Source organism: Toxotes jaculatrix, chromosome 14 (genome assembly GCF_017976425.1).
Source record: "Toxotes jaculatrix isolate fToxJac2 chromosome 14, fToxJac2.pri, whole genome shotgun sequence".
Lineage (NCBI taxonomy): Eukaryota > Metazoa > Chordata > Actinopteri > Toxotidae > Toxotes > Toxotes jaculatrix.
In genome coordinates this window covers 8,213,861-8,228,579 of record NC_054407.1, presented here as the reverse complement: position 1 = coordinate 8,228,579, position 14,719 = coordinate 8,213,861, and the positions used below count along the sequence as shown (strand labels likewise).

The following is a 14,719-nucleotide window of genomic DNA, read 5'->3' as shown; positions in this document are numbered from 1 at the left end:
TGAAATGTGGTGGTTTGGTCCCTGTGGCTGTCAAACGCTGTGATTTTATTTCCCTCAATTAAACTGAGCTGATATCAAAGCTCAGCACTCACGTCTGTCTGTGTGTGTGTGTGTGTGTGTGTGTGTTTGCGTTTGCATGCACTGTATATGTGTGTGTGTGTGTGGCTTGTATCTGCCCCCCTGCCTTGCCTCTGTCTGCACTCGTGTATTTCTCTGTGCATGACTGTCCAGTGTGTTTGCTATCAGTTTATCATGAGCCAGGAGAGAACCGTGTGTGTCTGGCTGTGTGTCAGAAGCCGCCAAAGCAGAATTGCAGTGTGAATGCAGCAGTTCCACCGCTTGGTTTTGAGGCAATGAAAACCGCTGCTGCCGTGACAGCCCATAAAACCAACAGGGGACCATTTGCCGCTTTAGAGGGGTTGGAAATGTTGTCATTGTAATGGCCAGTTTTGGAGAACACTTAGTCCTGAACAGTACTGTCATCATTCAGACTTTGGGCTCCAAGAGGAAGGAAAGGACAGAAAGAGGGAACATGCAGGAGTACAATACTACAATGAGGCTACGACACAGACTGTCAGAAGGGAAACTGAGGCAAGCGAGCCATTAATGAGAAATGTTCATATCTGCCTCTAGAGATAACTGGCTGCAGCTGCCACCCTATTACCATACAGTGTCAGAAAGATATAGGCTCAATATAGATGTTACAAGACAAAGGTGGGCTGTAGTTGCTAGCTGCAGTGATAAAACCTTCCCTGCAGACTCACGCTGTGTCTGTTACCCGCTTGGCTTTTTCCTGTTAGAATTAAAACAGAATCAATATAGAGAAATGATTATATAAATGTGTGTAAGGGCCCCTGTGCAGATCTGACTCTAATTAAAATGCATCCTGGGTGACCTTAACACAAGTGAACGGCTCTAAAAATAGGCGTGAATGCACCCAAAATGAGACAAGGACACACTGGCGTGTAGGCGCTGAGGTGCAAGGAAATGGAAAGTCAAGTCTTTAGCGCGATTATAGCATCACACAGCCGATTCAGTCTGCGCACGTCTCTATGACGACATCACTCCACACTGTCGTGTCACATCTTTGATGACAAATTTGTCTTTTGTGTTTTTCTGTGGAGTTTTGTACAGTGTGCATCCAGGGACTCAGTAACTGATCCTTCTTGTTTTGTGTCAGCTGGCTAAGATAAGGGGAGGACAAGTGTCTGATTTAGCTTTGTCCAAGGTTGTTTATCTGCCCTCAGAGGAAGTGACTCGTTTTCTGTGTGTGAGTGTGTTTTCATTCATGTCTGTTCAGTTCCACTGCCTGTGTGAAAGATGGCAGTTTGCTGCTTAAAGAGGCGCGGTCGAAGGCGTAGGTGCTCCTGATCCATGTTTGCAAGGAGAAAATAATAAGGCGCGTACAACTTAATGAAGCATACAGACGCACTGATCAATACTCCGACTATTCAGCAGTTTTTAATGAAAGATTATTGTCCCTGCACTCTTGTTAGAGGAGGATATTGAGCTGTATCACGCAAGCTTTGTTGTGTTATTAATCTGTGTTAAAAGATCACATTCAGAGTATTGACTTTGGTGCTACAAATGTGCAGCTGCACATTCAGCTGCAGTGCTTTTTGACACAGCGGTGAAGTCTCGCTGTTATTACTGTAGGGGAATGTCCACATCATTCCCTGACACGCAGCCTTTCCCATCAGGGTTAGCGGTCTTGAGTCCAGCACGTTTTGATGCTGTGCTGAAAAGCCGATCTCGAAGGCTCAGGCTTATTGGTGTCTTCTTTTTTTTTTTTATGTCCTACCTCTACCCACAGAATAGCGCTCTGTGCTTTGTGCTTAATTATTGACACAAGTGCTGGTACAGCCATTATGTCTTATCCAATCTAAATCCAGTTTGCTCAGAATGTGTTTGGAACGTGATTTCACTGGATAAAGGTTAGAATTATTTTAATACACTGCACTTGCTGCTGAATTTAAATCATATTAGCGGTGCTGTGCGTAGATGATCTGTGGAGCTCCTGGACCACAGCATTTTTCTATAATAAGTGATACCAGCTTGAACCTTTTTTTTTGGTCCATTATCAAACTGTCAGAGCTGATATGACTGGGCATCCAATGTATTCCTCTTTCTAACAATGTATTCGTCCTGCTTCAGCCCCTTTTACAAACTGCCCTGCACTGTGAAGTGTAGCTGCGTGCACTCATCTGCACTTTGACCCTGACTTCTTGCTTTTGTGCCCATCATCACCAAAATGGCGCCCTGAATATCCTTTGCTTTGCGTGCAGGGAAGAGCCCTTACCTACTGTTCACCAACCGGCATGAGATCCGACGCATCGACCTGGTGAAGAGGGACTACAGCCAGGTGGTGTCCACCCAGAAGAATGCAGTGGCTCTGGATCTGGACGTGGCCAACAACCGTGTTTTCTGGTGCGATCGCTTTCACCGGAAAATCTACAGGTAAACGGAAATTTTTTTTGATTTTAACACAGTCCTTTTCACAAAATAACAAGTCTTTTAAATGAGGTTAGCAGATCACAGTCGTAATGTGCATCACGGACCATGAATGCAACAAATGTTATGTCTATATATGAATTCAGTTCAATTTTCAGTATGAATTCAATCAAAATGCTTGTATCTTGAATTACAAATGTTTTTGAAATGTAATCAGCTGAGTCGATGGCTGGGACCTGCTGTTATTCCAGATGAATTCCACCCTTCCTATTGTTATCCTAACTACGTTTTCTGCCCGGAGCGTATTCTAATTGGAGCACTGTGTTCTCTTCATGAAATGGATGTTAAGAGAAAAGATCTCTGGGGAAACTAAAATTGAAAATCCTGTTCGGGAGCACAGCTGCCTGGCCCTCACCTCACACCTCTGCCGGGGCCAAGTCATTAGCACGCAGGGCAACCCCTGAGTGAGGCCTTGTCTATTCTCATAAGTGGTGCACCTAAGAAGGACGCTAACCCCAGGATGAACCTGCTCGGCGCGTGGCCCAAGGCTACGGCTCATACACCAGTCCCACTCTCCGCTCTGCAGTCGTTGCTTTACAGCACAGTGGAGGAGGGAGAATTAGTTTACATGTCAGCAGTGATCGTACATAATCTGTATGGTATCCACTTGTCCCGTGATTTTCCTCTGTGTGTTCATACATCCACTTTATATCCACTTACAATTGATCAAATTAATGCAGCAAACAGACTTTAATCTTTGCTTGCTGTAGACAAATATGAAAGCTTTTTAATTCTGTTATCATCCATTCATTTGTTCAGTCATTCCTTATCCCTGTGGCTATCGCTAGATTTGCTTTCACGTCTGTGGTTGCAGTTGTTTTTCTATAGTTACTTTTACAGTCTAATTATTTTTAAGGAAAAGTTTGTAATTAAATCACTAAAGTCAATATTTTACAATGATCAATGATTTTGGTAGGCTGCCATGTAATAAGGAGGATAGTTTATAGAGACTCATTATCACAAAATAGAGCCCACCAGGCCGTCGGCATCCCTCCACTTCACATCGATTTTGCAATAATGGCTGGCTTACTTATTCCCCTCCCCTCAAAACAATCTATGTCCCCTCGCTTTCCCCCCTTCTCTCCTATTTCTTCCCTGCCCCCCCCCTTTACTGCCTCCTCCTTCCCCTGCAGCGCCTTCATCCACGAGGCCAGTGACCCCTCCCAGCAGGTGCCGCTGGTGGATTCGTCTCTGCAGACCCCTGTGGGCCTGGCTCTGGACTGGCTCCAACACAACCTGTACTGGACCGACTCTGGAGACAAATCCATCTCTGTGGCCTCAGTGGACGGCACCAAGAGACGTGTCCTCATCAACACTGACCTTAGTGAGCCCCGAGCCATAGCGCTGGATCCCCACCACGGGTAAGAAGGATGCGTGGAGTGTGTGAGGGTATTTCTTTGTTTAGACACACAGTGTCAAATGCCTTGAAACCAGGCTTACAAATCAAGCTTGGATATGAATATGCTGGCAGTCACTGTACTGGGCTTGTTTATTCCTCATCTATACTATTGAAGATGGTGGTCGATGACCCCAGATAAAGTGATTTCAGCTTGGGACCCAGAAATTGAATAAACATAATCCTCTTCTGGGACCATGTCTAATGACAAACATAAGAGAACTCTCGTTGCCATACATGGGAATCCAGAGTAACAAGCCTGTGACCCATTTTGCATCCTGACTCAATAATTTTTTTTAGAAATTCTGTCCTAGATGATCGCTCCTAATCTGGGAAGCTTTATGAATTTGTGCCAGCGTGTGCGTCTGCAGCTTTTGTGTTTTCCGGTGATCCAAACCCAGATGAAAACAAACATGCACAAAAACCACCTAAAATAAACAGGGACACAGCCTAAACAGAGGCATGTACACACTGAGATGTTCTGCACATCACAGAGCCAAACACAACTGCCCGACGGGAATCCAGCACACGCAGAGCGCCTACTGTGACGCCAAGTGACAGTTCTGTCTTTGCGGGAAAATTCACTTGATGTTAGCAATAATCGTTTACATGGAAATGATGTGTAAGTCACTGTGTACTTTGCTGCGATGATCTCTGACTGATTGACCAATAACCATTCAACCTACACTGAACTCATACAGTAACAACATTTCTATTGGCTGGTTTAGCAGAGTATTTACAAACATGAGCAAGGTTCCTGTTTATGGCATAAATGGCTGTTTGTCTCACACAAAGCGAAAAGTTGCACAGGAAAATGTAAGTTGCCTCCTAATAAGCTTGAAATGTTGTGTGGAAGGAATGAAGTAATAAACATATTTTCACTGTGATCACATACTCCAGCAGCAAGGACAGGAGCTGTAAGGAAATCATTAAATATTACTGTCAGAGGCCTCCTGGAGTTATAAAAGATCAATCTGGGAGATTTTTGTGGTCATTAAAAATAATGTAAAAAGTAAAGTATTATGAAGTAATAAGATGCAAACCATCATGTCAGAAGGCTTTAAAAAAGCTGCTTCAGTCCTAATAACAATTCACCAAACTACTACAAGTAGTAAAATGCCTGGAAAAATGAAGCAGAAAGCCTGCGGGAGATAAGTCGACTGGTGCTGTGGTTTCGTGGAGCTGAACGGACAGCTCCCTTAAAGGGCACCTTCTACAGATCTTCCACTTTGCTGCAGTAATCTAATATTCTGGCTCTACTTCTGTCATCAGAAGTGGTTTTATTATATACCAGCAGCTGTTAACAGAAATTTGTCCCTTTCTGTGTCTCTCTTTAATAAAACGCAGGAAGTTCCGCAACTTTTACAGGTGGTGTTCCCAGATGTTAAATCCCAGACTGCATTACCTCTGCAACACAACACCAAAATCTCTCTTTCCTTTTCAGCTGCCATTTCTAAAAATATTTGTTCTCTGTTCTGTATTTTGCAGTCTACTGTAGGATTGTCCTACAATGGGCTGCACCAGCGTTTTTTTTTTTTTTAGCATCATGGCTTTATGTCATCTTGCTAGTGCAAACATTGTGTTGCAGATAGTCATGCTAATCTGACTTTTACCTAAAAAAAACTTTGCTGGTTGCTGGTAGAATTGAAACAAAGAACACGACCTACTGTACAAGAACTCAAAGCTTCATCATAAAAAAAAATTCAAGAGCAAAACCAACACAACAGCGACTAGTTGGCAGACCAATGTCACCAGAGTAATAAATGCATTGTTAAACACAATAAAATAAAAACCACACACACACACACACTATAATAATGTTGTACACTACAACATTATTATTTTCACCTCTCTGTCTGAGCACAGCAGCACTACATGAGCACTGTAATTTAAGTAAATTTAATAAAAGTTTCCTTTGTGTTTTTTGTTCGATCCAGCTTTATGTACTGGTCAGACTGGGGCACTCGAGCCAAGATAGAGAAGGCCGGGATGAATGGAGTGGACCGACAGGTGCTGGTGGCTGATAACATTGAATGGCCCAATGGCATCACTCTAGGTGAGAAGAGAACAGCTGCTTTTCAACCCATGCTCTTACCTGAAGAATTACACGGAGCTATGTTATACACTCTTTTAGCTAAATGTGCCTGAATCACAGTCCTGAAAGGAGCTAATGCACTAAGTGAACTCACTGAAGGTAAAGGTCAGAAGGAACTGAAATAGAAAAGGTAGATGTTTAGCGATAATGGATTTATGAGTTATCACGTTTGCCTTGGAGTGATATTTGACGTGTTTCAGAAGTTATGGATCGACACAGGAAAAGTTGACGCGATGTAATCGTGAGAATCTGACATTTTAAAATGTAATCAATATCACCTAAAGGGATTTGTTGGACAGAGTGCAAGAGTGCTTACCGTGAAGACAATCAATTTCTGCTCAGGCCGGGAAGGTCCTATCTCTATGTGTGTGTGTGTGTGTGTGTGTGTGTGTGTGTGTGTGTGTGTGTGTGTGTGTGTGTGTGTGTGTGCGTGTGCGTGTGCGTGTGTGTCTCAGATGTAGCCAACAGGCGTCTGTACTGGGTGGATTCGAAGCTTCACCTCATTGCCAGTGTGGACCTGAACGGAGCTCACCGCAGAACACACATGTCGTCTGCAGAGAGACTGGGACACCCCTACGCACTGGCTGTTTTTGAGGTTTGTGTGTGTGTTTGTGTGTATTTGTGTATGTGTGTGTGCCTCTATCTCAGTCTCTCATGTTGTAACACTCAGCAGTAGACTACTAGGATTTTGGGCCGTTGCCCATGATATCATCCAGCCTCCCACAACTCATCATATCTACATCTCTCTCATTAGCCTCTCAGGGGCCTGCAGTGTAACTGGGAATTTGAATGTAATGACTGTTGAATTCAATTTATTGTATGCTCCGTCTGTGTGTGTGTGTGTATATGTCCCTTTAGGCTGTCTGTTTTCCCTTGTGGGATTGACAGCCCGAGCATACTAAAACGAGGACAGCTATACGGAACAGAGAGCAGCCTAACGCAACACGCAAACACACACTGTGCTTTTGGTCATCAGCCAGCTTCCCGGTGTGTGATATGTCAGGGCATTCAGAGAGCTTAAATCAGATTTGGTGCCAAGCAGTCCAGCAAATCCCGCTGCTTCGTTTCCCTCTGTGCTCTGTTTGTGCTTGTGTGCAGGCATCCTTTTGCTTGCAAACTTTAGTCCGGGATGACCCTGATGTTGCCACTGCAGCAGCCTCCCTGCCAGTTTCACACGGGTGGTAATAACATCACCGCCGTGGTCCCCACTGGGACAACTCCTCTCAAGGGGAACTGGTCTCAGTGGGAACAGAGATACAGATGTCATTCAGCAGCAGTGCAAATTTACAAGAATGAATAATTGAAAACATGAGCATTTGTGAGCTCAGGGGTCATGAAACTTGCCCGGGAGCTGCTTATAGCTTAAAATGGAAATTCTCAAGTAAAGATCTCTTGTTTCTCTTGTTTTTCCCATAATTTCTGACCTTGTAAACCAAATGAAAATAGTTGTCCAAAGCATAACCTTGAGATTTCTTGTTTTACTGTACTCTGGACTGTTTGTCCATCCTGCAGTCAACACTAGCGTAACTCAGAGCAGTGATGATTAACCCCGTCTGGTATAATACATAATCGATCTGGGGATTCTCTGCTCTCTGCCCTGTTGTGACTACAAGGTGACCTTCTTGTTCAGGAAGTTGAACACACACACCAGCTCAGTGTTATTGAGTGGAGCTAGCTGTAGTGTCACATCATCACGTGACTCAACGACTGACTCAACACAAACACACACATGTACACACTCGTGTAGTGAGGCGTATTGTCTCGCCACTCACTGGAGATTAGCCTAGTAGTTTCTAAGGCAACCAAAAAAAAAAAAAAAAGAAATCAGCTCCTGTCTAAAACTGTCTGTTGAAACTGCTGAGGGAGTGAACTAGGGGAAAACAAAGCAAACAAATCAATTAATAAACAACAAGGATGGTTCAAATTTCCCTTTAAGCTACTGTACTATGATCTAAATATAATATGTTTTAATAAATTAAGACCTTAACGCTGTAACGAACCACAAAGGATATCCCGGACACTTAAAACCTACAAAAAGAAAACCAATGATCGATTGAATCTTCCTCTACAACATTTGACTATCCCATTTATCACGTGCTGTCACACTTGCACTGCTGCTTCAGCTCAATAAAAACCTGCCTTAGTTGTCACTAAACCCACATGTGCATTTCCTTGATGCATTCGTTCCCTCATAATGTTTGCAGCAAAAGCCAAATTAACATCCTCTCTCTTCTACAAAAGATAATGAATTAGACTCTGTGTGGCAGCAAATATGTATCAGTGCATATTTCACTCGCCCTCATTTTCCCTCTATTATTTTTCCTGCAGTAAATTAGACTTGTGAATGCTGTAAGCCACGTACTGACAGCATCTATCCCACTGTAATCTCCCCTCCGCATGGCTCTTCTTTCTCTGCTCTCTCTGTTTAGGTCGTTTGTCCCTCCGTTTCTTTTCAGTCGTCTGTGCTCATGTTTTATTTTATTGTTCCTCTGATTCATTCAACCTTTTTTCTGTCATCCTGAACGTTTTTATACTGTTAACTGTAAAATGTTATCAAATATGTGTTGTTTTAGTTTTACTTTAGTTTCTTTGACAGTATCACTTACTTCCGTTGTGGTTCTTGATGTAACAAGCCTAAGAGGCTACATCCCAGCTAACAGCTCTGTGAGGCTGTGCATTGGCACTGTGGTGTTTTGCGATAAATGCTAACATCACCACACTAACATGCTCACAGTGACAAAGCTAACATGCTGATTCTAAGTAGGTGTAATGTTTCCCTTGTTCACCCTCTTAGTTTAGTGCGTTAGCACACTGACATATGCTAATTAGCTCCAAACACGGAAACACAGCTGAGGCTGATAGGATTGTCGCTAGAAATGCAACGGTTTATCCATAAAGAAGAAAAAGATAAGTTGGAGCTGGATGAACTGAGTGTAGATCTGATGATGGCAGTTTTATAGCAGTCCATCCTGCATTTGTTGACCCACTTAAAACCACAAATGTTGAAAAATCTGAGGATGACCTAAGTCACCAACAGACCGGCATTGCCAGTCCTAGAGCCATGCCGTTAGCATGGCTAAAAATAGCAAAGATGCACCAGCCCAGGTGCCAGGGTGACATCATACAACCCACGATAGACGTGAAGTCAAACATCAAGTAAAAAAATAAAGAAGTAAAGATTAGCTCCTGTTTGCCAATATGTGCTCTTGGTTTCAAGCCCAACACAACCCTGATGAACTTGTGTTGTTTATTCCTGATGTTAAGACATTTTTCTCTGCTTCTCAGGATCGGATCTACTGGACAGACAGAGACAGGGCAGCGGTCTTCATGGCCAACAGGCTGACCGGTCAAGACATCCACACGCTGGCTGAAAACCTCAACGACCCCCACGACATTGTGGTCTTCCACCAACTCCGGCAGCCACAAGGTGCGTGTACAGTATGAGTGATGGACTTTGTCTGTGCGTCTGCAGGTCTGTTCGTGAGCCGTCGCACCTCGTCTCACTGTGGTTGCACGAGCTGAGTCGTATCTCTGTGACCAAGTTTCCTCCGTGGGTCTGTGTCGACCCAGGCACATGAATAAATGATGGCGAATCTTGTGACTGTAGTAGAGTGATCAAAGCTGTGGGAGCAGCAGTACATTCGCTCGTCTGTCAAATCCCTGCCACCAACCCGGGTTTCTCTAACAGGACAATCCAGACTTGAGTCAATCACGAATGTGATAGCTGGTTGTGTTTTCTCTGTGTGTGTGTCACTTTCCATATCTATCTCCGCCTGCCTTTTTATTCTCACCTCCCGGTGCATAATCCATGCCCATTTTTATTTGAATCTTTCTCTGTATTTCATCACCGTCTTTCCAGATTGATCTTCACACATTCCTGTCTTTCCTAGTTTGTATTTAAACAAGGCATGAACAGAGAGGAGCTGTACCTGGCACAGTAGCACAGAAGAGGATTAATATTTACAGCAAGTTTCTGTACGTTGCCAGATGTTATTCTTTGTATTCTTTTAGATTTTGTTTACGCAAAGAAATGGGCTTTGCTGAAGGGGTATTCAACATTGTTCACAGTGGGGAACAATGGAGTACAGCAACTTCTTGTGTCTCTCTCTGACTCTCTGCTATCTCCCCAAGCTGAATAAGTGATAATCTTATTTATGTAACCATAACCGTGTAATTCTTCATCTTGCTTCTCTTTCTCCCTGTCACTGGTTCCAGGCCCAGACAGCTGTAATCTGGGCAGCGTGGCCAATGGAGGCTGTGAGTACTTGTGTCTTAAGGCTCCACAGATAACCGAACACTCTCCCAAATACACCTGCGCCTGCCCCGATGGACAGGACCTGGGGCCCGATATGAGAGCCTGTGTGCCAGGTGAGTGTGTTAATGAGTGGTAAGAGAGAGTATTCAGTAATCAATAGCACCTAAAGGGATTTGTTGGGCAGAGTGCCACAGTGCTTACTGTGCAGATAATCAGATTTTGCCTCACTTATGGAAACACTTGCTTCTGTTTTTTTCTTTCTTTTTTTTTTTCAGAGGGAAAACTAGAGGGATTTTGGGCAGTAGCCTACTGGATTAAAAAGAGACTTAAGGCTAGAGCTGACAAATGCTGAATATGGAGATAGTTTTATAATAAAAATAATAAACTTTTTTATTATACAGAACTACACACAGAATATTAACAAAATAAACAGTAATGAGTTGAATTATGTTCAAGGTTAATCTGGCAGAACCTTAATATGTATGAAATGGTAAACTGACATGTCTGCTATATTGTTTTATTACCAGCTCAGTAAAAGTAACATAATGTTCATGTTTAATAAGGAGACAAAGTCATTTAGCTGTTTTTTTTACATATTGTTCTGAAAGAGCAAAAACTCAAAATGACTATACTAAGTGACTTTATGCATTTTATTACAGTACAACACGTAATAAATCAATAAATATTGATTAAGGTAATTATTGAAAATAAATTATTAGATATGCTCCCTCCAAACATTGTTGAACTAATAAAGGTGGTTGCTAAGCAACACATACAGGGGGTGAATACGATAACATGGACTACTATACAATGTAATGCAATCTAACACAAGGTCTCTGGAATGAATACCACCTTTGTTTCACATTGCTCTGTTACACACTGTGACTGTGTGATGTTCATGCTGTCTTGTCACCCTGGTCAGGGAAAGGGCAGCTGTTTGAACAGACCCAAGATCAGTTGTGTTAGGAACCAGAATATTTTGACTGAAAGAAGCATTGTAAACTTCATTTAGAAGCATTTAGAAGTATTTAGCGCATGACATGAAGTGCACTGCTGTATTGTGAGTTAATGTTCATATTATTGTGTCCAACAAGGTCATTTGAGCAGTGAATGTTTTTGGTTATTTCTAAGGATGTTTTTTTTCCCTGAACTTAAGAACGTGAATAAATATTTTTCCCAAAATCTCAAAGTACTGCTAAGGTTTAGAGAAATACTTCAGACTTGAAACTGCATTTATAATTCATTTTCTTGAGCTGAAGTTTTCGTCTCCTTCTTCCTTTCTTCGTAGCAGCACCAAGAAAGGAGATGCCACCGACGTCCACACCTCCCACTGGGCTTACTCCTGGCACCAGTGCAACTGTTGCTGAAGACTTCCTGCTGCCTTCGGGGGGCGTATCACAGGCGGACGCCACTCCCCACTTGACCACAGCCCCCTCTGGCTCCCCAGAGCCCCTCACACCTCTGTCCACACTCAAACCCATGTCTTCACAGGAGTCAAAGGCTTTGGGCTCCCACTCTACGGCCACCGCTATGGTCATCTCCACCACACCTGCAGGGGATAGCAGCGTGTCACAACACTGTAAGTGGACTGTGAATTTAAAATCATTTTAACCAAGTCTGCCTGTGTAATTGATGAAAATACTATTACACATACTGAAAATAAGTCTCATTTAGAGTTTTTAAAACGGATATGATGTCACATTTGTACATTCAGATTTTAAGATTTTATCACTTTAAAATCTGCCGCCCTCTGCGATTAACATTTCTAATATGACCTCCGAGATCCTCTGTATGACTTGAAAAGGGCAGAGCGGGCCATTCAGTAGTTAACAAGAGATGGAGCCCAGTCTTCTGATGAAGCGCCACTTTGACCTGAGCGCCCATATCTCCTGCCAAGTACCACATCCTCTCGTCCTGCTCACACTCGTAATGTAGCTAACAACCTCACCCTCACTGTAATGATGACATTAAATTGAGATATCTGCAGGACCCAACAACCACGCTCGACCGACTTTAATACAAGTGATGGATGGATACCTTGTTGCCTAGGAAATGCCTCCGCTCCCTCCATAAATTGTACTTCTGTGTGGGCTGCCGGGTGTTGCGTGACTTGTGAGGGCATGTGTGCTCTTGTGTAAGTGTGCATAGTGTTAATAAGTGTGTGGTATTTAAATGAGCGTGAGCTGGAGCCCGATGGAGCAAGAGATGGATGAAGTGTAGAAGGTCGGGAGGCAGTGTCAAGGTCGCACTCCGGCAAATGCCAACCAACTCATCATTTTTTTTTCCCGTCCCTCTTTCATATTTATTCCAACCTCTTTTTCACTATCTGTCTCTCTCTTTGTAAAACACTCACGGCCTCGCATGCATGATCACTCGCTCCCCTCCTCTCTGTTTTATCTCCCTTCTCTTCCGCCGACTTTCTCTTCCTGCTTATCTCTTACTCTATTTCTCACACATTTTTTTTCTCTCTATCCCGTACACTTTCCTACTCTTACCCTCTCTCGCTCCGCTGTGTTTTCATCCCCTTGCTCTAACTCCTCTTTCTCGTTTCATCCTTCCCTACAGCTGGAGGTGAGCATTTCCTCCTGGGCGAGAACTTGACAGTGGCTGTTTTGGGAGTGGTCATCCCCATCGGTAAGCTTCCTTGTCTGTGTTCGTCTGTCCACACTAAAGCCTCACAGGGCTGCGTGAAGGCGCTGTCTACCCGCTGCCTATGGCCACTCTGTTTGTAGTCCATTCACACTGACCCTGCTGTGGCAGGATGAGAGAAACCTGGCCCACAGGTCTTCCTCGCTCAGGTTTCCCATGGATCATTTTCCGTGCGTCTGACATTTCTGCCACACCGCATTATTCACTTCACACTGTGTTGTTGTGTTGGGTTCTGCTACAGCCAGAGGATTCCTTGTCAGGAGACATTTTGTGTCTCTGTAGTTTATTATTCTATAGTGCAATACTTTTTCTAGTTAACACTGTTAACGGGGGCAGATCTCCCCCTAAAAATGTAGCTAGCTTGCGAATTCAGCAAACATCAGCCACATTAGTTGGCTGAAACACTGTAGTTTCCAGGTGACTTGTTTTAAAATGAGAATCCTGTTAAAGGTCTTAAATGGACAATAGCTATATGCATGATATTTTGCAAATGGACTGAGGCTAAACTTGAATTCCCAAGACAAAAAGTCAAAACAAAACCACCTTTCAAAGAAGAATACAGTTCAGTTAAAATGATCATTTATTTTCTTGTGAGGAAAGATGGTCATGCTTTGGAACCATAACCAATTTCAGACTCTTCTTCTGTTCTTAGACAGTTATGACACGTACACAAGCAAAACTAATGCAACACCAATACAAAATACTGAAGTAAATTAACCTGAATAAAATGACTCAGCCAGTTGGTTCTGATGGACTCTTCTCATTATGCTCTTCATTAGCTGGACAGACAGTACAGGACCAAAAAAAAGCTTTATTAGTCCTTTATTGGAGTAATTTTTAAAAAAAGCATTATTAAATTACATTTCTTATTCAAGGACAGATTTGCTGAGGGTGAGGTGCCAGGAGATTGTGATGTAATGTGATAGTTAAAATTTTTTCTCCCTTAGGATGGTTTAAAACTGCTTTACGCCAAAGCCTGGGCTCCTAATGGTGCTTTGCAAAGCAGATTTACTGTCTGTGTTAAAGACCTTTTTGTTGGCGTTTGACCCAACTTTGACCCGACGTTTGGCTGAGCGACACACACACACACACTCACACAACCTCGGTATCGCTGCCCCCTGCCCCCTCTGTCCCCCGCATGCCTGTGTTGCTCCTCTCCGTGCCTGTCATTTCATGCCATGGACTCGTTATGCCTCGTTAACGCTCCCCCCTTCCCATTTCCCTGCCGCTGTGTGTTAAACGCATGCAGTTCCTATCGTTGCCACAGTGGTGTTCGGCCTCGTCTGTGCCGGAGTCTACCTGGTTTGGCGTAACTGGCGGCGCAACTCCACCAAGAGCATGAATTTTGACAACCCCGTCTACCGCAAGACCACCGGTGAAGGCGAGGAGGACGAGATCCACATCGGGCGGACGGACGGCATGGGACACCACGCGCACCATCACCCCTACCCGCAGGGCGTCGGCATGGGAGTTGTGGGGGCAGGAGGTGGGACTTGCCCGCAGTTCATCGCCTTGCCTCTCGGGGGCAGCATGCCCGATCCGGGGACTCACTGGTACACGGAGCAGCCCATGCTCTCCACTGCGAAGTGACCCACAGACGGGCGACTTCCTGGAGAAGATGGCCGCTCAGGCACACGCACACACAGTGAGGCCAGGGGTGACTTGGGACTGAATTTGCTGAAGGGACAAACAACATATCATCACGTGTTACATGCAGCCATTCACAGCCGTGTACTATGCCAATTTCCATTTGAACCAGTATCAAACAAGACGAACATGATTCTTAATATTTAAAAGTAATTTCATACCTTTT

At 43.8% G+C, this 14,719-nt stretch overlaps 1 protein-coding gene across 1 annotated transcript in view; it reads left to right on the top strand.

The window, feature by feature from the left end:
- The window catches only part of LOC121192928 (low-density lipoprotein receptor-related protein 8-like), a 69,661-nt gene extending 55,165 nt beyond the window's left edge, over positions 1-14,496 (top strand). The window contains exons 10-18 of the mRNA XM_041054947.1: positions 2,286-2,457; positions 3,645-3,872; positions 5,845-5,963; positions 6,458-6,597; positions 9,288-9,429; positions 10,218-10,370; positions 11,546-11,836; positions 12,823-12,891; positions 14,156-14,496. Of these exons, the coding sequence (XP_040910881.1) occupies positions 2,286-2,457; positions 3,645-3,872; positions 5,845-5,963; positions 6,458-6,597; positions 9,288-9,429; positions 10,218-10,370; positions 11,546-11,836; positions 12,823-12,891; positions 14,156-14,496 (1,655 nt within the window). The remainder of the gene's footprint in view (positions 1-2,285; positions 2,458-3,644; positions 3,873-5,844; positions 5,964-6,457; positions 6,598-9,287; positions 9,430-10,217; positions 10,371-11,545; positions 11,837-12,822; positions 12,892-14,155) is intronic.
- The last annotated feature ends 223 nt before the right edge of the window (positions 14,497-14,719 follow it).